The 23,544-nt window shown below is 37.7% G+C and overlaps 2 protein-coding genes and 1 pseudogene across 2 annotated transcripts; 1 reads left to right on the top strand and 2 right to left on the bottom strand.

Moving 5' to 3' along the window:
• Positions 1-324: 324 nt before the first annotated feature.
• Positions 325-1,266, bottom strand: LOC114706714 (olfactory receptor 51V1-like). The gene has a single exon (XM_028889204.1). The coding sequence runs from the start codon at positions 1,264-1,266 to the stop codon at positions 325-327; it is 942 nt and encodes a 313-aa protein (XP_028745037.1).
• A 1,168-nt stretch (positions 1,267-2,434) lies between these two features.
• LOC114706611 lies at positions 2,435-3,239 on the top strand (annotated as a pseudogene).
• A 14,874-nt stretch (positions 3,240-18,113) lies between these two features.
• LOC114706576 (olfactory receptor 51V1-like) lies at positions 18,114-19,058 on the bottom strand. The gene has a single exon (XM_028889030.1). The coding sequence runs from the start codon at positions 19,056-19,058 to the stop codon at positions 18,114-18,116; it is 945 nt and encodes a 314-aa protein (XP_028744863.1).
• Positions 19,059-23,544: the final 4,486 nt, after the last annotated feature.

The raw sequence follows: 23,544 nt of genomic DNA, 5'->3' as shown, positions 1-23,544 counted from the left end.
ATGGAATTTATGAGTAAATCAACTTGATACATAAAGAAAAGTTGAAGTAATATAAATGTTTAGTTCAAGTTTTAAAAGTTAAAAACAGGTTAAAAAGATGATTCTGAGTGTATTTCCTTTGCATATTCTAGTTTGTGAAGTTAACTACAGCGCTATCAAAGTCATTTTCACTGGCTTAAAAACAGCTATGAGAAAAGGAAAGGAGAAAATTTACAACATGTAAAACATCATTAAACAGCAGTTAACACAGTTACTTACTGAACTTCACCCTTTGTAAATCTTCAAGTTGACTTTCAAATATATATTCACAGCAGATTTAAGATCCTAGGTTCCCTTCAGGAACAATCTCTGAATCCTTGCTCGTATCTGTTGAGTCTTGATACTGTAGATAATGGGGTTCATCAAGGGTGGGAAAAGGATGTAGATGTTGCCCATGAGGACATGAACCAGTGGAGAGAGGTGCTTCCCAAAGCGGTGAACCATGGTCAGACCAATGATGGGGATGTAGAAAACCAAAACAGCAGAGATGTGAGATACACAAGTCTGCAAGGACTTGATTCTCTCCTCCTGGGAAGCAATGGATAGAACTGTGTGCAGAATCATAATATATGACATTAATATGAGTACTGAATCCAGCAACAGGTTGCTAATTACCAAGGCTAGACCATAGATGCTATTGAAACGGATGTCTCCACAGGCCATTCGAATTAAGTCTTGGTGCAGGCAGAAAGAGTGAGAGAGGAAATGAGGCCGGCAATAATTTAAGAACTTCAGGCGGATGATGACTGGAGGAATGAGCATAGAGCTCCTACATAAGATGGCCACTCCAATTTTCACTATTTTGTCATTGGTTAGGATAGAGGAATAGCGTAGAGGGTTGCAAATGGCAATGTAGCGGTCAAAGGACATGGCAAGGAGGACAGAGGACTCCATGAAGGACAAACCATGAATGAAATAAGACTGTGCAATGCAGGCATCAAGGCTGATCTCTTGAATGAAGCCCCAAAGGATACCCAGGACTGTGTTGATAGTGGACAGCCCCATGCACAGATCTGTGAGGGCTAACATGGCCAGGAAATAGAACATGGGCTGGTGCAGGCTTGGCTCAGTCCGGATCACATGCAACACCATGCAGTTTCCCAGGAACACTGTCATATAGATGATGGAGATGGGGACAGAGATCCAGAGGTAATAAATCTCTAAACCAGGGAAACCAGTCAAAGAAAACCCAGAGCTACTGGAGTTTATGACAGAGAAAGCAGACATTGTTAGGAGATTGAAAATATCTTTGGAAAGATTTTGTCAATCACATGAATTTCCAATGCTATAATTTTTAGTAATGTCTACCAGCTGTTTGGGGGAAAACAAAATATGATATAATTTCCCTAAATAGCAAGATACATACATGGTCCTTTGTTGTTTATCATCAGAAAAACCTGTTGTCTCAACACAGACCTTTCAGTGCTCCTGTTGAGGGAAGCCAAGAAGCCTGGGAGTTTTATGCATGATCAGCAACACCCATGGGCTCATGGGATTTAGATCATGGGAGAGTCTGTTGGGAGTCTGCTCAGTCCTAAAATAGGACAGTGCTCTGTCACTCATTTGTTCTTACCCTAGGAGAATTCTTCTCTCTGGTGTGACATCTGGGTTAAAGATATAAGCCACCATCACCAAGCCAATATTTTTAAATAGTAATAAATTTTTAAATCTTACATTAACCTGGGTTGGTTTTATCCTCAGGATAAAGCTCACTATCTAGATAGTACCTTTGAGAGAGGACAGCTTTTAAATACAATAACAGTGAAAACTAACAATCAAGTATATTATTTATATAGTCTCTTAACAGAGATCCAGTCAAAATATCAGTGACTAGTGTAATGTTTTTTTCAGCTATAAAACTGAGTTACTATGATCATAAAGTTGATAGATTTTGAGAGAAAATCCCATGGTTTTCTGTGAAGCTTTTTCCATATACCAGTGGACCCTTCTTGTGATGTTTTATTCATGTTTATAACATAAAAATAATTCTATAGGGTGCAGGCATCTGTCAGGATAGTGTGACTCTTCCTTGCATTATAAACTCTTTTGTTTTGGTTGAATTTGTATTTACTCCTATCCAAATAAAATGAACAACAGAAGTCTATCTGTGATACTGAACAACTATATCAATGAGAGTACTGCCATAATATTTGATTATAAAGTCTTATCATATTTTCTGGATCAGACATCCTTATAAATTATGAATCATTATATATTTATTCTGATTTTAAATAGAATACCCCAAATACTCTTGTTCTCTGCCTGTTGCCTTCGGCTCAGGATGTAAAGTTCTCTGCCAGTGCCCCAGCCTATCTGCTTCCCACTGTGATAATCATGGACTACCCTCTGAAACTGACCTTATTTCTGAGAAGTGCCATAGATTGAAAAAGTGAAAATGAGGGTAGCAGGAGCTGCAAAGTTGGTGGTGGCTGCCGCAGTATTTGTATTGACATTTTATGTTATTTCTCAAGTATTTGAAATTAAAATGGATGCAAGCTTAGGAAATCTATTTGCTCAATCTGTGCTGGACCCAGCCACTCGCTCTACGAAGCCTCCCAGGTACAAATGTGGAATCTCAAAAGCATGCCCTGAGAAGCATTTTGCTTTTAAAATGGCCAGTGGAGCTGCCAATGTCTTGGGGCCCAAGATCTGCCTAGAAAACAACGATTTGATGAGTGGTGTTAAGAACAATGTTGGAAGAGGAATAAATGTTGCCTTGGTAAATGGAAAAACGGGAGGTGCTAGACACCAAATATTTTGACATGCGGGGAGGAGATGTGGCACCGTTCATTGAGTTTCTGAAGAACATACCAGATGGAACAGTCGTGTTAATGGCAACATACGACAGTGGAGCAACCAAACTTACTGATGAGGCGTGAAGGCTCATTGCTGAGCTGGGTAGTATGTCCATCACCAGCCTTGATTTTCAAGATAACTGAGTCTTCTGTGGTGGGAAGGGCATTAAGACAAAAAGCCCCTTTGAACAGCACATAAAGAACAATAAGGATACAAACAAGTACGAAGGATGGCCTGAGGTGGTCGAGATGGAAGGATGCATCCCCCAGAAGCAAGACTGAAGGGAGTGTGGAGAGGAGAGGAACGCACTTTGACCCTGAAGGAGAGCTGGGAAGCAGCCGCTCTGTGTACATATTTTAGTAGCATGCGGCCAGCCAGGGTGTGCATGAGCCAGATCGTCTCTATCGATTCCAGGATTATTTATTGCTAACATAAATGGCTACCTTTGTAAATAGTCCTCATACTGAACAAATCGCTGAGCTATTTTTTTAAGCACAGTTCCCTAAAAGTGCAATGTTTAGACTTGAGTGGCAATTTTAATTCTAAAAGCATATTCAGTGGGTAATGCCTATCATATGTAAAGGCATTGATTTCTATTCTGGTTGCTGTAAAACTATCATGGAAAAACACATGACTTTTAGGGAGGAAATTTTGTTCGTACATATGTCTCTGTATAAATACCTGGCATGTGATGACAGTATCCTTTAAATTAAAGAGATTTTTGGCTAGTTGTATGTGTAATGTTATCTTACAGTCTGACTTCCAGTGTACTTCTTTTCGTAGTCTTTATTTTTTCCTTCCAAGGAAACCAAGAAATAAAATATTTCACATGAAAATTTTTATCAGATTTGTGAAAAGCACAACAATTTTTTTAATACATTGAAAATGAACATTAATGTAGGTGTCATTTTGGGTTCATCTTCTAGAGTTTGTGTTAGTGTGAATTATATGATTTTGTATAAGCTATTTAGAGTAACCCTAGAGGGTGGGAGAGGACCGGAGAACCAGGTAAAGTCCCTTCCTCAACCTCATCAGGTCATCCAAGACAGCTGGGCTAGCACAGTTTGGGTGATGAAGACATTGGTCTGCTTTGCCACCTTCATTGACCACGTGGTCTTAGAAGAGGAATTCTTTGTTATCATAGCTTTGATTTGTAAACCAAGAAATTCTGTTACTTCCAACTTCATAATAACAACCGTTGCCTGCAATTGTAGCAGAATATTTGAAAAGTCCTAATTACTTTATTAGGACACTAAATGCCTATCATATGCGACATATATGGAATAGCTTAAAATGCATCATAACCAAAAGTAGTTCTCATGCTACCTGTCATGGGATGAGGCAACACTTCAAATTGAAACCTAAAATGTAGGTGGTTCGTATAAAAATCAAAAAGCAGTATTTGCTATTTCGTTAAAAGCTGGAAGCAGTTCAGATACTTCTTGAATATTACTGACCTTGTGGTACCGTTTCTTCCCACAAACTGAATGTAGTAGTTCATAAGAGACATATCTTCTGTGTTCAGACAAGTTTTGTACACTTTTAAGAGTTCTGGTGCTTCTATATCCATATCCATATAACTCATATCCAGCATGTATGTCTTGACATGTAAAATATTTCCCTTGATTTTGTAAGCCGTTTTACACTTTCAGGGGATTGAAAAATAAATGTTGCAATTTTTTTAAATAAAAAAAGAATACCCCAAATACATTTGTAATGATGTCTACAAATTCCTCAAAGAATTAATAGTATTTTTATCCATTTGTTCCATAAATTTCACTTAATTGTTATTATCAGTAAAGAAATTTAGATCTCAAAGAGTTATTTTTACTTCCATTTTTCTGCAGTGGTATTCACAACAGCAATGACATGAAAGTACCAGGTTTTCACTACAGAGAAATTGGTAAAGAAAATAATGTATCCCAGCAAATTTAATGTTATCCAGGCTTAGAATAGAAAATATTGCCCTGTGTGTCATCGTGAATGAAACAATTAATTCATTGTGCTAAGTTGAGTAAGCCAGGTAAAGAAAGATAAATGTTTCTTGCTATCATTTAAATTTTGAATTGTATAATATTTACTTTTGGAGAAAGGAGATTAAAGTGGCTGTGGATGGAGGTTGTAGAATAAAGAAATTTGAAAAATGTTTTAGAAGTTAAAACTTTTGAGCAATGTGTAACATACTAGCTATAGTTATTAAAATGTATATTATACAATAAAAATTACATGAGAGTCAAGGCACACACCCATGCACACACATATACATGCACAAGCACAATCACACATAAATACAAATGGTAACTATGTACATAATTAATAAGTTCCTTTCTTAACAGTTTTGACACATTCTGCCCCAAGTGAAACACATATATAACTATCAGCAAGTAAAAATCTGAGGGGGGAAAAACAGACCATGATGTCATTTGTTAAATTATTTTTAGCCCTTCTGATTGGGGTAAGTGAAATCTGAAAGTAGTTTCAGTTTGTCTTTCTCTGATAGCTGAGGTTACTGAAAAATAAATATATATGAATATATAAGAATCCTGGAATGCAATAAATCCATGGGAGTCCGCTTAAGGAGTATTAGGGAAATTTATTAGGGTATATTGAGGAAATACACTCACGAATAGAGAATGGAATAGACAGCTGAAGTTATCCTCTGATTTGACTGGGAGCGAATCCACCTGGCAGTTCGATCATACCAGGAAGCAGGCAGCAAGGAGAAGGGGCTCATGAGCCTTCTCCCTTTTCTTTTAAGAGGTCACATACAAGGGCAAGAAGCTCCACCTCCTTCAGGCCCTATAGGCCAAGGTCATAGGCAGAGCAAATACCACCACATTTCCCCTTTTTGTCTAAATAAGAAGGTTCTAAACTTAATGCAAACTATATACAATAAGAATAATTATCAAGCATTGTCCAGGAAAAACAAGGGGTAATAACATAAACAAAAATGGAACTACAGCCAACAAGAACAACATCAAACAAGAAAGACATACCAAATGTCCAGAAATGTCCAGATCAATGGCAAATTACCGAGATTACCCCAATAGCTGTCCTATCCTGAAGTTTTTAACTCTAGTACTTAATATGTTCTAGCTAAGATACAAGAAGATTGTAACTGTAACTATCTAGTCTTCAACTCCATCAAAGACCTGAGAAGGGACATAATAATACCTGAGACAATGGAAAATGCAAGCAAGCAATTTCTAAAATTCTTCCAAGAATAGACAGAGACAGTCAGCAGCCTAGACAGTCACTTAAAGTTTCTCAGCATCTTTGGGCATCCAATTTTGCTACAGGCCTAGAATATCTGACAGACCATTTTCAGAATCAGGAATTTTGAAAGGCCATCTTACCTTTCAAAGGTAAGTAGTCACTTTTCCTTGTATCCTGCTCATCCAAAAAGGACAGCATTCATACTGTCAGCAGTCAAGGCAAGGGCAGTTCTTTGCCCAGCAGGCCATTTTGTGCCAAGAAGAAGACAAACTTCCAAATGGAAATGTCTTAGAAGCCCAACATTCTCTCGGGATCAGATCTGTGCTGTCAGGAGCAATCATGTCTCACATCAACAGAATTCTAAGTTATCAAAACATTTAAATATCATATTCTCTAGGCCTATGAAGTGTTTGAAGATTATGTATCCATATAACATATGTTTCTGTAATTCTGGAGAGCCCAACTAACATAACTACAGAAATGACAAGCATCAGTGACTATAGTTCTGTAAGTCTTATCTACCTAAATAAACTAAGGGCTAAGTTTACACATTAACAAGGTAAACAGTCTGTAAGCAGTTGTACCATATAAGGACAGTGACCTCAAAATTGTGACAATACACAAAATATCTTAAACAGAGGTAGAAATATATAGTGCAATATGCAATATGACAACAGTACCCTTAATATGTATCAATATACAAAATATCCTAAACAGAAGTAGAATGTACATACAGTATGACAAATATAATTTTCTATTTCAAACAGTAGAAATATATATATATATATATAACATAACAAATATAGTTTTGTATTTGTATAAATATATAAATTATCTTAAATAGGAACATAAGAATAGTTTACATTTGTATCAAATATACAAGAATCTGTATCAGTGCAAATTATCCAAGGCTGATAATGTGCTAAATCAGTAGTAGATATAATAATCTACCTTAATATACTATACCTATCCATTCCCTTTTTTCTTTTCTAAAGAAGAATACTGAGTCTAAATTTTATTGTTCCACTCCTAACCCTATAACCATCCATCCATAACCCTGAGAAAAATGAAACCTTTGGAAGGGGGTGTTGTTTTCTTAGAATTGCTCCCAGCCATTTAGGGGGAAATGGTATCTCTGTGGGTCCTGTAAGAAAGCTTAGATAGCTAGGTCTCAATAGGACTAGCTGTAGAGTCTGCAGCCAGTCTCAGATTAATGGGTCTGAGATTCTGGCTAGAAGTGTAGTATGACAGACCATCTCATCTTGGAACTATCCTGAAGAATTCAGTCCAAGGTTGATCATTGGGTAATTTTCTTAAGTACTATGGTAACTTCCTGGACAGAATAGACTCATTGTTTTGGGGCCTGATCTTCCTTCTGGAGACTTCAGATATTGCTATTGCAAAGAATTATTTTTCACTGTGGAAAATTTAAACACTATTAATATCAAAATAGAAAGTCTGAATTTATGCTGGGTTGAGAAGGGATTCTCAGACAGCAAGGACAAGTGTGGAAAGAAATAGAATCTTGACAACAATGGTCCCTAGATTATTGGTTTTCTTCTATCTCACACCAGTTGACTCATCCAATATAAGACAGAATCTCCTAATTTTTCTTTCAGCAATGTACTTGGGCTTAGAGAAAGAGAGAGTCACATTCCAACTCCAAAGCTAGCTTGATTTATAATTGAATCAGGACCACAACTCTTCTAGAGTTAAAGAGACATTGATGTTAGGCAGTGAAATATTACCCTGTAGAGTATACTCGTACCAATAGATCCTTCCTTTATGCAGTAGACATTTAGCTGTCCAAGGCCTTATGAATTCTTGAAGATGGGTATTTCTACTGTCCTGTAAAGACAAAAAACAGAACCCTGCACTGACCCTTGTTTGTTAAATTTTTCTACAACTTGTAGAGTTGTCACATTGGTAGATAAGCTTTTACTTCTCCTCCTCAAGAGGTTTCTCCTGTTTGAAGCAAATCTTTATTAATTTTGTTGGTATCCATAGCTTTTCTTCTCCTGCAGAAACAAAAGCAAAACCCCTTCCCCAACGTAGGATATATCCTGTTGTCCATTCCAAGGTCAACACATCTTTGAAGTAAACTGGTTGGTTTAGCTCAGGAGTCTTTTCTATTGTCCAGTGTCTCTCCACAGCTGTTGTCCCTTTCTCACCAGCATTGAGAAAATTCAAGGTTAATAAAGCATTATGTAATCTATTTCTAGGGGTCATTGTTACCTCTTTCTGTTTATTTAGCATACCCTTTAAAGTTCAATTGGATCTTTTTATGACTGCTTGGCCTGTGGGATTGTGTAGTATACCTGTAATATGCTTTATATTGTAATAAACAAAAAAAGGTCTCATTTTATTTGAGACATATGCTGGAGCATTGTCAGTCTTAGTTTGTACAGGTATTTCCATGATGACCAGAACTTCTAATAGGTGTGTAATTACAGAGTTAGCCTTTTCAGAACTCATAGGACTTGTCCATTGAAATCCTGAATAGGTGTCAAAGGTATGGTATACATATTCTAATCTTCCATGTTGAAACACATCCATCTGTTAATTCTGCACTGCCAGGAATAAATTCAATACTGAACTTAAATATTTCTTAGTGTTTCCTGTTCTAAGTACTTTGTATATTGTAGATGCCAATCCTCTTTCAGGCATGCAGTTGGCAAATACTTTTCCCATTATGTTGGCTGGCTTCTAACTTGAATGATGATGCCCTCTGCTGTACAGAAATGTTTTAGTTATGTGAAACCACATTTGTCAATTGTTAGTCTTTGGGCAGTGGGGTTTACTTTCAGTTCAAAATTTGATAAGTCAAATGGGACAATTGAACATTTCCTTATAAAATGAGTTTTGTGCTAGGTGATTTTGTCCCACAGTTCACTAAAGAAAGGTTGAAGCACACTTGGAGTGAGTTAAGCTATGCTGCTGTGGTTATGTAGGTCAGAATGATTAAGACATTTTACAAAATAATAGTTTGAGCTTACAATGAATTCATTGGGCAAAACTGACCTCATCAAAAGTCAGGAAGCATCTGTGCTCAGATGACCCTGGCTCTCCCATCCCTATTTTGTTGTTGTTATATGACTTTCTAATAGAAATGAAGATTCAATTCAGTACATACAAAAAGATTACTTATTTTCTAATTTTTCTTCAATTGTCTTTTTTCCTTTTATTGAAAATAAATTTTATGCCTCACATAATATATCTTGATTTCAGTTTCCCCTTCCTCTACTCCTCCCAGTTTCCTCCATTTCCCCTCTCATCCAGATCCATTCCCTTTCTGTCTCTCATTAGAAAACAGACTTCTAAAGAAAAATAATAAAATAAAATAGGATGAAACAAAAACTATCAAATCAGAATTGCACAAAATGAACAAACAGAAGGAAAAGAGCCCAAAGAAGGCATAAGAATCAGAAACCCACTGGTTTACACACTTAGGAATCCCATAAAACACTAAACTGGAAGCCATAATATATATGCAAAGGACCTTAGGGTAAAAAGAGAGAAGCAAAAAATATATAAATGAAATTTATTTTAAAATTTAAAATTAATAAGTTAATTTTTGGAAAGGGAGAAAGCCCTGATGCAGAATTCTGAGACGAGGAATCACCAACGATGCCACTGAGTCAGTTTGCTGTTGCCCATCTACTGTTGCTCATGCAGCCTACTGTTAAGAGTAGTTTGTTTCCCTAGTGAGACTGTTTTGGAGAAAACTTAACTTTCCTGAAGACTATGGATGTTGAAGACTTCTTTAAGGCCTTCCCAGCCATTTGTTTTTCCTCTTTTGAGAATTCTCTGATTAAACCTGATCTTTTGTGTATAGTAAGAGTTCTAGTTTTGTGTTATTATGGGATTTCTGTGTGTGAAGGTGTGTGTCTCCATGGATATATGTGTTTCTTGCACACTTTTCCATTGACTGTCTTGTCTTATTTGTTTGGTTTTTCCTATTTAGGTTTGTGTGTTTGGGTTTTAGCTTATTTTATTTTTTTAGATACCTGTTTATTTTCTAATGAGAGAAAAGGAAAAACTGTGGATTTGGATGGAAGGGAAGGTGGGAAGATCTTGGAGGAGTTGAAAGAGGGGAAATTTTTATCAGAATATATTATATTAAAAATTATTTTCAATATTTTGAGTTCCTTATATATTCTGGATATCAGCCCTCTGTCAGATGTGGGATTGGTGAAGACCTTTTCCCATTCTGTAGACTGTCGCTTTGCCTTGTTGACCATATCCTTTGCTCTACAAAAGCTTCTCAGTTTCAAGAGGTCCCATTGATTAATTGTTTCTCTCAACGTCTGTGCTACTGGTGTTATATTTAGGAAGTGATTTCCTATGCCAATGCATTCAAGACTACTTCCTACCTTCTCTTCTAGCAGGTTCAGAGTAGTTGGATTTATGTTGAGGTCCTTGATCCACTTGGACTTAAGTTTTGTGCACGGTGACAGATACGGATCTATTTGCAGCCTTCTACATGTTGATATCCAGTTATGCCAGCACCATTTGTTGAAGATGCTTTCTTTTTTCCATTGTATACTTTTGGCTTCTTTGTCAAAAATTATATGTTCATAGGTGTGCAGATTAATGTCAGGGTCTTCAATTCAATTCTATTGGTCCACATGTCGGTTTTTATGCCAATACCAAGCTGTTTTTATTACTGTAGCTCTATAGTAGAGCTTGAAGTCAGGGATCATGATATCTCCAAAATGCCCAACAGTCCAATTAGGAAAAGGGCTTTAGAACTAAACAGAGAACTCTCAACAGAGGAAATTCAAATGGCTGAAAGACATTTAAGGAATTGCTCAACATCCCTAATCATCAGGGAAATGCAAATCAAAACAACTCTGAGATACCACCTTACGCCTGTCAGAATGGCTAAGATCAAAAACACTGAAGACAGCTTATGTTGGAGAGGATGTGGAGCTAGGGGAACTCTCCTCCACTGCTGGTGGGAATGCAAGCTTGTACAACCACTTTGGAAATCAATATGGTGCTTTCTTAGAAAATTGGGAATCAATCTCCCCCAAGATCCAGCTATACCACTCTTGGGCATATATCCAAGGAATACTCAATCATACCATAAGAGCACTTGCTCAGCTATATTCATATCAGCATTGTTTGACATAGCCAAAACCTAGAAACAACCTAGATGCCCTTCAACTGAAGAATGGATAAATAAAATGTAGTACATATACACAGTGGAATACTACTCAGCACAGAAAAACAATGACATCATGAGGTTTGCAGGCAAATGGATGGATCTAGAAAAAATCATCCTGAGTGAGGTGACCCAGACTCAGAAAGACAAATATGGTATGTACTCACTCATAGGAGGATACTAGATGTGGAACAAGGATGACTGGACTGCTACTCACATCACCAGGGAGGCTATCTGGAAAACAGGACCCCAAGAAAGACACTGCAATGACAGAGAAATGGCTGAGATCTACATGAACAGCCTGGACATGAGTGGGGGTAATGAAGGGCGAGGGTCGAGGGAAAGAGAGCTTGGGGAAGCGGGAGATCCCAGCTGGATCAAGAACAGAGAGGGAGAACAAGGAATAGGAGACCATGATAAATGAAGACCACATGAGAATAGGAAGAAGCAAAGTGCTAGAGAGGCCCACAGGAATCCACAAAGATACCCCCACAATAGACTACTGGCAATGGTCGTGAGACAGCCAGAACTGACCTACTCTGGTGATGGGATGGCCAAATACCCTAATTGCCATGCTATAAACCCCATCCAATGACTGAGGGATCTGGATGCAGAGATCCATGACTAGGCCCCGGGTGGAGCTCTGGGAGTCTAATTAGCAAAGAAAGAGGAGGGTTTATATGAGTGAGAATTGTTGAAACCAAGGTTGAATAAAGCACAGGGGCAAATAGCCAAACAAATGGAAACACATGAACTATGAACCAATGGCTGAGGGGCCCCCAACTGGATCAGGCCCTCTGAATGGGTGAGACAGTTGATTGGCTTGATCTGTTTGGGAGGCATCCAGGCAGTGGGACTGGTTCCTGTGCTCATTGCATGAGTTGGCTGTTTCAAACCTGGGGCTTATGCAGGGTTGCTTGGCTCCACCTGGGAGGAGGGGACTGGACCTGCCTGGACTGAGTCTACCAGGTTGATCTCAGTCCTAGGGGGAGGCTTTGCCCTGGAAGAGGTGGGAAAGGGGGTGGGGCTGGGGGGGAAGGGGAGAGGGGCGGGAGGGGGAAGAACAAGGGAATCCATGGCTGATATGTAGAACTGGATTGTATTGTAAAATAAAATAAAAGAAAAAGAAAAAAATTATTTTCAATAAAAGAATGAGAGTCCTCAAAATTAATAAAATAAAATAAGACCAAAGGGGTCAATCAGAATACTCAAGCAACTTAGGTTTTTTCCAAAGCTGTTGGTTGCTCTCCACAAACTGAGGGCAAGATTCTATTGCTGAAAACAACATCCACACAAATCACTGAAAATGGAGAAGTTGAGCTGGTGCCAAACTAGAGCCTTCACCCCTACTGTACTCTTCATGGTACTGGGATGCTACCAAAGTAGAAAGGTAAACACCAACCCAACTTACAAACCCTTCAGTCTACAATGGTGACCTGCTTACAACATGTGCTGGTGGAATAGTGGCACAAAGCTTGGGAGAATAACTAACTAATATATGCCTGATATAAGGCCCACTCCATGATATGAACCCATACCTGACACTACTGTTCCGCTAAAGGAATGTGGCAATAAAATGTCTCCTAATGACATTCCGCAATACTCAAAATCGATGTCTTAATCAGCCTTCCTCAGAGAAGATTGCTCCTACGGTAGATGAGAACAAATACAGAAACCCACAGCTGGACAATGTGCAGAGAAAGAGACATTGAAACCGTCAGTTTTAAATAGTATATCTCCATCAAATGTGTCCCCTCAGGATTCAGGGAACCCTGGGGAAGATGAGGTAGAAAGACTGTAAGAGCCAGAGTGGGTAGAGGACACCGAGGAAACAAAACCTCCTAAACATAGTAAGATTGATGTGCACATATACTCACAGAGACTGTGGCAGCATAATAGGGCCTTCATGTTTCTGGGCCAGAAGGGGTCCCAGCATTGAAATGGAAGTGAACACAAGCCCTCAGTCCTAAACCAGAAACCATCTACAATTACTAAGAGCTTGCAAAGGAAAAATTATTTTTTCTCTAACAAAGCCTTACTAGGTATACAAACCATCATTAAGAATAGACTCCACACCCAGGCAACACAAAATAAACTCAATAGCATTATTAGAGACCCTTTTTCTTATAATGATTTGTCAGGGCTTCTTTTTTTTTTCAGTTATGAGTCTTAATGCTTGTAGTACTGGGGTCCTAATGCTTTCAGTTTTCTTTTTAATCTCCTTCATATGTACAGGCACATTCTACCAAACCTTCCAGATCTAAAGGAACAGTTGCAAATGATCATAAACCAATTCCTCACTCTAGGAGAAAAGAACTTTCCTGTTTTGATTTCCATTAAGGAAGGACAGGTTTTACCTCAGGAATGTGGCTATCAGGAGGAAAATATAAATATATTAGGAGAGAGCAAAACATAAGAGGAAGACACTCAGGCAGTCCTCAAGGTCTGAATCAGAAGTCCTAAGCCTAAGGGCGCTGACTCAGGATGTTCCACCTTAGTGGCTGATTCTCAGGCCCTCCGTGCTTACCCTGACTGGGATCCCTGACTTGTACTATCAGGATCAGAATTCTTATTGGACCCTTCCATTCTTGGTTGTTATCAAAGCTGAGAGAATGTGAACTATTATTTGAGTTACAAAGGTATTTTGGCTTAGAGATATTCTTGATGTCATCTTCAGGGTCTTGATTTCAATTACATGATTTTGGGTCTAATTGAAATTGTCATTGTATAAAAATGCATCAACACAATGTCTCCTGAGAGGAAGCTAACAGCAAGAGATAGTAACACTCTTTTCCCAAATGGATGTCTGAGGATCTGTCCCATACATGTACTCCCAAGATATGCTGGAGCAGTGATGGAGTAAAAGGATCATCTAGCATGCTGTGTCAAAGAAAAAGGACAAGAATCTCTGGTAGTCTCCTCTTTCACAAGATATAAAGGGACCATACAGTCCATCACAGCACTTAGACAAAACACAGATCATGGCAATAGCTTCCTCTGAAGTTGCCAATAGTAGCTATTGTTTATGCAGACATTGAGAAATGACTCTTTAAACAAGGGTGCTGAACACAAATGTCAGAGAGGAGAAGGTAAGTCAGGTTTCAGGGTTTTAGAATAATAAGACCTGAGAATATGTCTCTGAGTCAAACCAAGAGAAAACAACCAGATGAAATCATGAAGAAAGAAAAAAACTCTAAAGATGTGAGATGAGATTCTCCTGTTGGAGTCCATCAACATAAAACTTAGTCAAAAGACTCCCTTTTGCTCCACCAAACCTCACAGACTCAACAACTCACGTTTTACTGACAGTGATGAAGAATGAGCATGAGTGCAGTAGGCTGAGACCCACAGAGGGAAGCAATCCTCTAGCGTAGATAGCCAACTTCTGATTGAGGGAGAAGTAATTTGCCTAGTGTCAGTTATGCTACAGCAAACAGATTGCTTCCTTTCTATTCAGTTGCATTAACTGAACTTTAAGTAGGTCAGCAGTGTAGACAACAATTGGCAGGAAACACAGCAAAGGAAACTCCACAATAGAAAACAGAAATGTCTACATTTTATGTTTGAATATTAAGTGAACACATTACTGTTGAAGACTCTTGTATAACTTGGCTGAGTAAAGAAAGATCCAATAAATAGTGTTTTATATGAACATATACATTTGCATCAATATACTACTTGAAATTCTTCCTATTATACTGAATACCTGTTAAGTATTTGTAAACATGTTACTTTGAAAACAAATTAACGCCCTAATGTTTATTAGCATTTACAATCCATTTATTTCCATCTCTTCCAGAAATTAAATACTTATGAATCATCCCAGAGAATTTCTCATTGAGTATATGATAAGGAGCTTGGTATACAGTGGGAATGTGATAAATATTAGCTAATGGCAATTTTAAAGGGAATTTTGTTAATAATTAGTGTCGCGTCCACCTCGACCAGCAAGGAAGACGCAACACCAGGCTCTTCTCCAAGCAGTTTATTCAGGAACCTTGAAACAACCTTCTGACTTCTGACCCCAGGAAAAGCCAACCCACAACCTAAATAGCTTCTGGTCAGCCAACCCCAATCTGCCACGTGGGTACTGCGGATAGGTCCAGGTGCGTGGAAGCAAGCCAAATCCTCAGCCTTAGCCAAATAAGGAGTTGTTTATCACAGAGAGCACTCACCGTCGGGAGGGTGGAAGGCGGAAGCCAGTGCCATCTTTGAGGCGCGGCTGCACGCAGTTCTCTACATATTAGGATGGTAGTTGTAGTATTCATAATAGAAAAGATACGAAAATCAGAATAAGCTCACATTGAATCCTGTGGATCTACCTCTCCAAATATATGAATATATAGGGGGAAAATTAAAGCATATCTTTATTGAAATCACATTTCACAGCAAGAATAAATGCATCCTAAACCCGTTGGCCACAATATGGGAAGAAATTTACTAGTAAAACTCATCATGAATTAAAACAAACTCTTCTACTAATATAATTGTCAGCACATTATGAGTTCACATTCTGATTTATATAATGGCCATAAATGTTATGTAAGTCAATGCCAATGATTCATGCTGGCTGTGGTTAAAAAGTAGGAGGAAGTATTTGTAAAATGCAAATTGTCTACAAAAGATGAATTCATTAGTCAAGTTTCAGGTCATGACAGTCCTCCTTTGTGAGTGTACTTCTTTACTTTTAAACACAATCACTATGGCCCTGAGGACTTAGGTTCTATTCAAGGAAAACAGTCTCTGGATTCTTATTCGTATCTGTTGAGTCTTGATACTGTATATAATGGGGTTTATCAAGGGTGGGAAATCAAATATAGATTGGCATGTGAACGGAAATGGTTTTTCTTTACTAGCACAATGGAATATTAAGAGAAAATTGAATTTTTAAAACATGAAACAATAAACGGGAATATTAAGAAAAATCTCAAAGTGCAATTGAATAAAAAATAATTTATGTAAATAAAGACAGCTAGTCTGATTACATTTATATGGTGATTCAAAATGAGAAATCCACAGGATAGAAATGAGATACCTGTTGGTCAGAAACTTGAGTTTGTGGAAGCTAATGAACCAAAATCACCTGCAAGGAGGTTTATAACACTAGTATAATGTACTATATTTTCATTTTTGTAGTGGCTACATCACTATAAGTATCTTTCAAAGTTCACCACAATATGAATTCCATCGAACAAGGATGAATTACTGTTGATGATTATGCCACAATAAACACACCACTAAAGATCAGTTAAATTAAGTACAATCTGTTAATAATATTTGAATGAAATTTACACAAGTAGGGTCTTTTGTAACTTTTCTTTTATATACCATATATTTTATTTATTTGTTTGTTTGCTTGTTTATTTGAATATTATTGTATTATAAGAGTGTTTGCTTACATATATATAAGGGTACCACATACATGGATGGTGCCCACGGAGGCCAGAATATAACATTGGAAGCTCAAGAACTGGAGTTAAAAGATGTGAGGCATTGTGTCAGTGAGGAAAGAAAACCCAGGTCAGCTGCAAGTGTGGCAAGTACTCTTAACTTCTGAGCCATCTCTCCAGTGTCTTTTCTAGATATTTTACATTGGTCAACTATACATTTAACAATTCTTTTAGACAAGGACAATGGAAGTTAGGAAATAACCAGGATTTGCCTGATAATAAAACAATGCATGTGAAACTCATCACAAAATATTCCCTAAAATCTGACATTTTTTCATTCCTTTGGTATTTCAAAATCAAATTATACAAAATAAAATGCTATCTATATCAAAACACTGCTGGATATATTACATTAGAAACATATAAATACTTTAAGAGTATATACATCAGAACATTGAGATGTATATACTAAGTTAATATCTTATAAACATTTAAATGAAAAATAATCAGGGCACTTGATTGAAATATACAAATTTTAAATGAAATGAGACAAAGATATGAATTAAAGATAAATTCTTTCATGTCATTCAAATCTTCCTCCTTTCACAGTCACTATTATGTCACTATTACATACTGGTAAATATGATAATTACAAATGTCTATCTGTTCTACTCTGCTACTTACTATAATTTAAGCATGGGCTGATATTTCCGGCCTTCTTACTATTCGTATGATAGATTGAGGCAGATATGTGAATGGAGACACATCAACCGCAAGGTATTTATTGGGTTTTTTGTGTTATATATCAGCTGATTAAAATGGCCATTCTCTCAAAATGGAGAGATGGCTCAGCTATGAACAGGCATGTCCAGCTACTTACAACCTACTGTAACTCCAGCTTCGGGGAGACCTGATGATGCTGGTGTCAGCAGGCACCTGTACTCATGTGAGCATATCCTTACCACACAAATATACATAATTAAAAATAACATAAATGTTATTTTAACATCCCAACCTCTTCATGACACTCACTCATTACAATGTCATTTGAATAAACTGTGAAGCAGAGATTACACATGCTAAATGAGTATGTTCATTGGAGTAGTAAGAGTGAAAAAAAGATAATTTAGTAATTTCATAAAGTCATATATTCATAAAAATTTACTTTTCACTGAATAGCAAGAATAAATGCATCCTAAACCCACTGGCCACAATATGGGAAGAAATTTACTAGTAAAACTCATCATGAATTAAAACAAACTCTTCTACTAATATAATTGTCAGCACATTATGAGTTCACATTCTGATTTATATAATGGCTATAAATGTTATGTAAGTAAATGCCAATGATTCATGCTGGCTGTGGTAAAAAGTAGGAGGAAGTATCTGTAAAATGTAAATTGTCAACAAAAGATGAATTCATTAGTCAAGTTTCAGGTCATGACAGTCCTCCTTTGTGAATGTACTTCTTTACTTTTAAACACAATCACTATGGCCCTGAGGACTTAGGTTCTATTCAAGGAAAACAGTCTCTGGATTCTTATTCGTATCTGTTGAGTCTTGATACTGTATATAATGGGGTTTATCAAGGGTGGGAAAAGGATGTAGATGCTGCCCATGAGGACATGAACCAGTGGAGAGAGGTGCTTCCCAAAGCGGTGAACCATGGTCAGACCAATGATGGGGATGTAGAAAACCAAAACAGCAGAGATGTGAGATACACAAGTCTGCAAGGACTTGATTCTCTCCTCCTGGGAAGCAATGGATAGAACTGTGCATAGGATCATCACATAGGAGGCAAGAATGAGCACAGCATCCAACAATAGGGTGCAAATTACCAGAACCAGAGCATAGAAGCTGTTGAAGCAGATATCTGAACATGCCATTCGAATTAAGTCTTGGTGCAGGCAGAAAGAGTGAGAGAGGAAATGAGGCCGGCAGTAATTTAAGAACTTCAGGCGGATGATGACTGGAGGAATGAGCATAGAACTCCTACATAAGATGGCCACTCCAATTTTCACTATTTTGTCATTGGTTAGGATAGAGGAATAGCGTAGAGGGTTGCAAATGGCAATGTAGCGGTCAAAGGACATGGCAAGAAGGACAGAGGACTCCATGCAGGACAAACCATGAATGAAATAAGACTGTGCAATGCAGGCATCAAGGCTGATCTCTTGAATGAAGCCCCAAAGGATACCCAGGACTGTGTTGATAGTGGACAGCCCCATGCACAGATCTGTGAGGGCTAACATGGCCAGGAAATAGAACATGGGCTGGTGCAGGCTTGGCTCAGTCCGGATCACATGCAACACCATGCAGTTTCCCAGGAACACTGTCACATAGATGATGGAAAAGGGGACAGAGATCCAGAGGTAATAAATCTCTAAACCAGGGAAACCAGTCAAAGAAAACCCAGAGCAACTGGAGTTTGTGACAGAGAAAGCAGACATTGTTAGGAGATTGAAAATATCTTTGGAAAGATTTTGTCAATCACATGAATTTCCAATGCTATAATTTTTAGTAATGTCTACCAGTTGTTTGGAGGAAAACAAAATATGATATAATTTCCCTAAATAGCAAGATACATACATGGTCCTTTGTTGTTTATCATCAGAAAAACCTGTTATCTCAACACAGACCTTTCAGTGCTCCTGTTGAGGGATGCCAGGAAGCCTGGGAGTTTTATGCATGATCAGCAACACCCATGGGCTCATGGGATTTAGATCATGAGAGTCTGCTGGGAGTCTGCTCAGTCCTAAAATAGGACAGTGCTCTGTCACTCATTTGTTCTGACCCTCAGGAGAATTCTCCTCTCTAGTGTGACATCTGGGCCTTTCCCTTCTTCCAAGGTTCAAATAACCATGACAGACCTGGACTGTTTAAACTAATGTATCTTTTAATAACATAAACAATTATATATCAGAAGTTAGAAGTATTAATAGAAATTGAATTTTTTGGCATGTACTATCATTATCAGATTTTTAAACTACTCATCAATGTAAAATTTACTTCACTTTTTTTCTCTATTTTTATGTAACTCTTCTCTGAATGAGTTTTTTTTTGCCTTTTCTGAATATCATGGTATTTTTCATTTGATAATTTTTCACATATAGGAGAGCATAATTGGCCCAAATTATAAACTGTATATTTTGAGGCAAATATTTAGCTGTGTCTTTATTATTTGTTTGTGGACAAAATACATATATTCATAAAATAATGCAATCAAAATAGAAAACAAAACAACAACAACAATGAAAACACTAGTTTGTTCCTGGCCTTCTGCATATATTTGTCTCCCATATTAACTACAGAGAAGAGCATGCATGCATACAATTATTTGGTTGTTCATGTTTATGAGTTAGCATACATGCTATTTTTCACTATGAATTCTACTAAATCATTGCAATTAGAAAAATAATTTAAGGTTTCAAAGTAAATAGAATCTCGCTAGAAGAAAAGATTTCTATGTTTGTGAAATTAAAAACTTTCTCAAGAGTTTAATGATTGAAATTTTTTGAACTAGTTCAACAGTGTGTGTGTGTGTGTGTCTGTGTGTGTGTGTGTGTGTCTGTGTGTGTGTGTGTGTGTGTGTGTGTGTGTGTGTCTGTGTGTGTGTTTGAGACAGGGTTTCTCTCTATGTAACTCTGACTTTTCTGGAACTCATTCTGTATTTCAGGCTGGCCTCAAACTTTCAAAGATCCACCTGCTTCTGCCTCCAAGTGCTGGGATTAAAGATGTAAGCCACCATCACCCAGCTAATATTTTTAAATAGTAAGAAATTTTACATTCACCTGTGTTGGTTTTACCCTCATGATAAATCTCAACTTCTAAATAAAATAAAAATGAAAACTAACCCTCAAGTATATTTATGTATTCTCTCAACAGAGATCCAGTTAAAATATCAGTGAAAAATGCAATGTTTTTTTCAGCTATAAATCTAAGTTATTATGCTTGTAAAATTAGACAGTCTAAAAGAAGCCAAAATTACTCAATGGAAAAAAGGAAGCATCTTTAACAAATGGTGTTGGCTTAACTGGGTGTTGGCATGTAGAAGAATGCAAATAGATCCATATCTATTGTCCTGAACAAAACTCAAGTCCAAGTGGATCAAGGATCTCAACATAAAACCAGTTACATTGTTTCTGATAGAAGAGAAAGTGGGAAGTAGCCTTGAATGCATTGGCAGAGGAGACTAATTCCTGAATATAGCACCAGTAGCACAGACACTGAGATCAACAATTAATAAATGAGACAACTTGAAAGTGAAAAGCTTCTGTAAGGCAAAGGACACTGTCAATACAAAAAAATAAAAAATGCAGTCTATAGAATGGGTAAAGGTCTTCAACAACTCCACACCCGACAGAGGCCTGATTTCCAAAATACATAAAGAACTCAAGAAACTAGACATTGAAATACCAAATGATCCAATTTAAAAATGGAGTACAGATTTAACCAGAGAATTCTCAACAAAAAAAATCTCAAGTGGCTAAAATACACTTGAATTGTTCAATATCCTCAGTCATCAGGGAAATACAAATCAAAACAACTCTGAGGTACCATCTTACACCTGTCAGAATGGCTAAGATTGAAAACACTAATGACAGCTTATATTGGAGTGGATGTGGTGAGAGAATACACTTGGACAGCCAATTCAGAAGTAGATATGGTGGTTTCTCAGAAGAATGGCAATCAATCTACCCCAAGACCCAGCTATACTAATCTTGGCCATATACCCAAAGGATGCTCAACTAAGTTCATAACAGCATTATTTACAATAGTTGGAACCTGGAACAACCTAGATGCCCCTTAACTGAAGAATGGATAAGGAAAACTTGGTATATTTATACAATGGAGTAATTACTCGGCTGTAAAAAACAATGACATCATGAAATTTGCAGGCAAATGAACAGAATTAGAAAAAAAATCATCTTGAGTGAGGTAACTCAGACCTAGAAAGACAAACATGGTATGTACTCACTCATCAGTGGATATTAGCTGTACTATAAAGGACAACTACAATCCACAGCCCCAGAGAGGCTAGGTAACAATGAAGGCCCAAAGAGGGATTTGTGAATTTCCCTGGGAAGGGGAAACAGAAGATAACGTCTGTGTAAACTGGGAGCTGGGACAAGGGAGAATGGGTGGACAAGAGTAGGGTAGGTTGGGGGCTGGATGGAGCGGGAGAGTAGTGAAAGAGATGTCTTGATTGGGATGGAGGAATTTCAGGGTTGGGAGAAACCTAGTGCCAGCTAGAGTCTCAATAATCCACAAGAATGACCCCAGCTAAGATTTCTAGCCATAGTGGAGCAGGTGCTTGAACTGGCCTTTGCCAGTAATCAGATTGGGTAACCTCCCTAATTGTCATCAGAGATGCCTTCATCCAGTAACTGATGGAAATAGATGCAAAGATCCACAGCCAAGCACTATGCCAAGCTCCTGAGTTCCTGCTGAAGAAAGGGAGGAGAGATTGTAAGACCAGGGAAGTCAAGGTCCTGACAGGAGAACCCACAAAGACCGCTGATCTGAGCTCATGGACTCTAGACCAACAGCTAGGGAGCCTGTTTTGGACCAACCTAGGCCCTCTCTCTGTGTATATGTGACAGTTGTGTAGCTTGGTCTGTTTGTGGGGCTCCTAGCAGTGAGATCAGGACCTGTTCCTGGCACTTGAGCTGGCTTTTGGGAATCTATTCCCCATGCTGGGTTGCCTTGCCTAGCCTTTATATGGGGCAGTTGGGTGGGGTGGGGTGGAAGGTGGAGGTAGGGGTTGGGGGGTCAGGGGTGGGAGGCTTGGTTCTGCCCCAAGAAGATAAGCCATGCTTTGTTTATGTCCATGGGAGGTCTGCCCCTTTTTGAATGGAGAAGGAGGAGAAGTGGATTGGAAGTGAGGTAGAGGGGTTGTAGGGGACAGGAGGGAAAGGGAGGATAGGAGGGAGGGGAAACTGTGGTTGGTATGTAAAATAAATGAAAATTTTAATTAATAACAAAAGAGATATAGTAGACAAAAATTACAAGGATTTCCCAAATTATTTTGCTATAATAAAAGTAGAGCAAACATATGTTGCACAATTAAGAAACAAAACAAAAGATATGCTCTTAGCTTGCCTATTTAATTAAGATAGAATAAAAACACACAACCAAGACAGGTCTGTATCTTAGTTTAAGCTTGCTTCAAACATTTCTACCTGTTTTTAATAATTAGCCTACACACACATGCATATAAATAATTCTATACTAGTTGGAGAATTTGTTCTTTTAGAATTTTAGAAATTTGTTCTGTGCCTCATTATGTTAATATTTGGGGAGCTGTCATCTGTTTATGGGGATCACAAACACACAACCTTGAGGAGGTGGTGCTCAGTGTCCAGTTTTCACCTTTGGACCATCTTTCCTTGACAGGGCTGGCTCTCACCATGCCTAAATCTTTTCCTTTTAAGTATTAGTTTTATCAAATGTCCTATCATCTTGCCACAACTTTGTTTAAAACATTGAACATGATTTTGACTTTCTTACTAAAAATGTGGCTTCCTCTAAAAATTTTTTAGATAGTCTAAAGTATGAGAAAAAATTGCACCATTTTCTGTGAAGCTTTTTCCATACATCAGTGGAAGCATGAATCTTTCCTTCTTGTGATGTTTTATTCATGTTCCTAACAGAAATGTAATTCTATAGGGTACAGGCATCTGTCAGGACAGCGTTTCTTTTCCATACATTGTAAACTCTTTTGTTTTGATGGAGTTTGTTTTTATTTCTACCCAAATAAAATGAACTACAGAAGTGTATCTGTTAACGCTGAACAACTATATCAATTCGAGTAATACCATAATATTTGATTTTATGGTCTTATCATATATTGTGGGTCAGACATCTTTAGAAAAATATTAATCATTTTATATTTGTATTAATTTTAAATAGAATACCCCAAATACATTTGTAATG

Source organism: Peromyscus leucopus, chromosome 1, assembly GCF_004664715.2.
Source record: "Peromyscus leucopus breed LL Stock chromosome 1, UCI_PerLeu_2.1, whole genome shotgun sequence".
In the NCBI taxonomy this organism is placed as follows: Eukaryota; Metazoa; Chordata; class Mammalia; order Rodentia; family Cricetidae; genus Peromyscus; species Peromyscus leucopus.
Note: the sequence above shows the minus strand (reverse complement) of the source record. Positions and strands in the feature narration are given on the sequence as shown.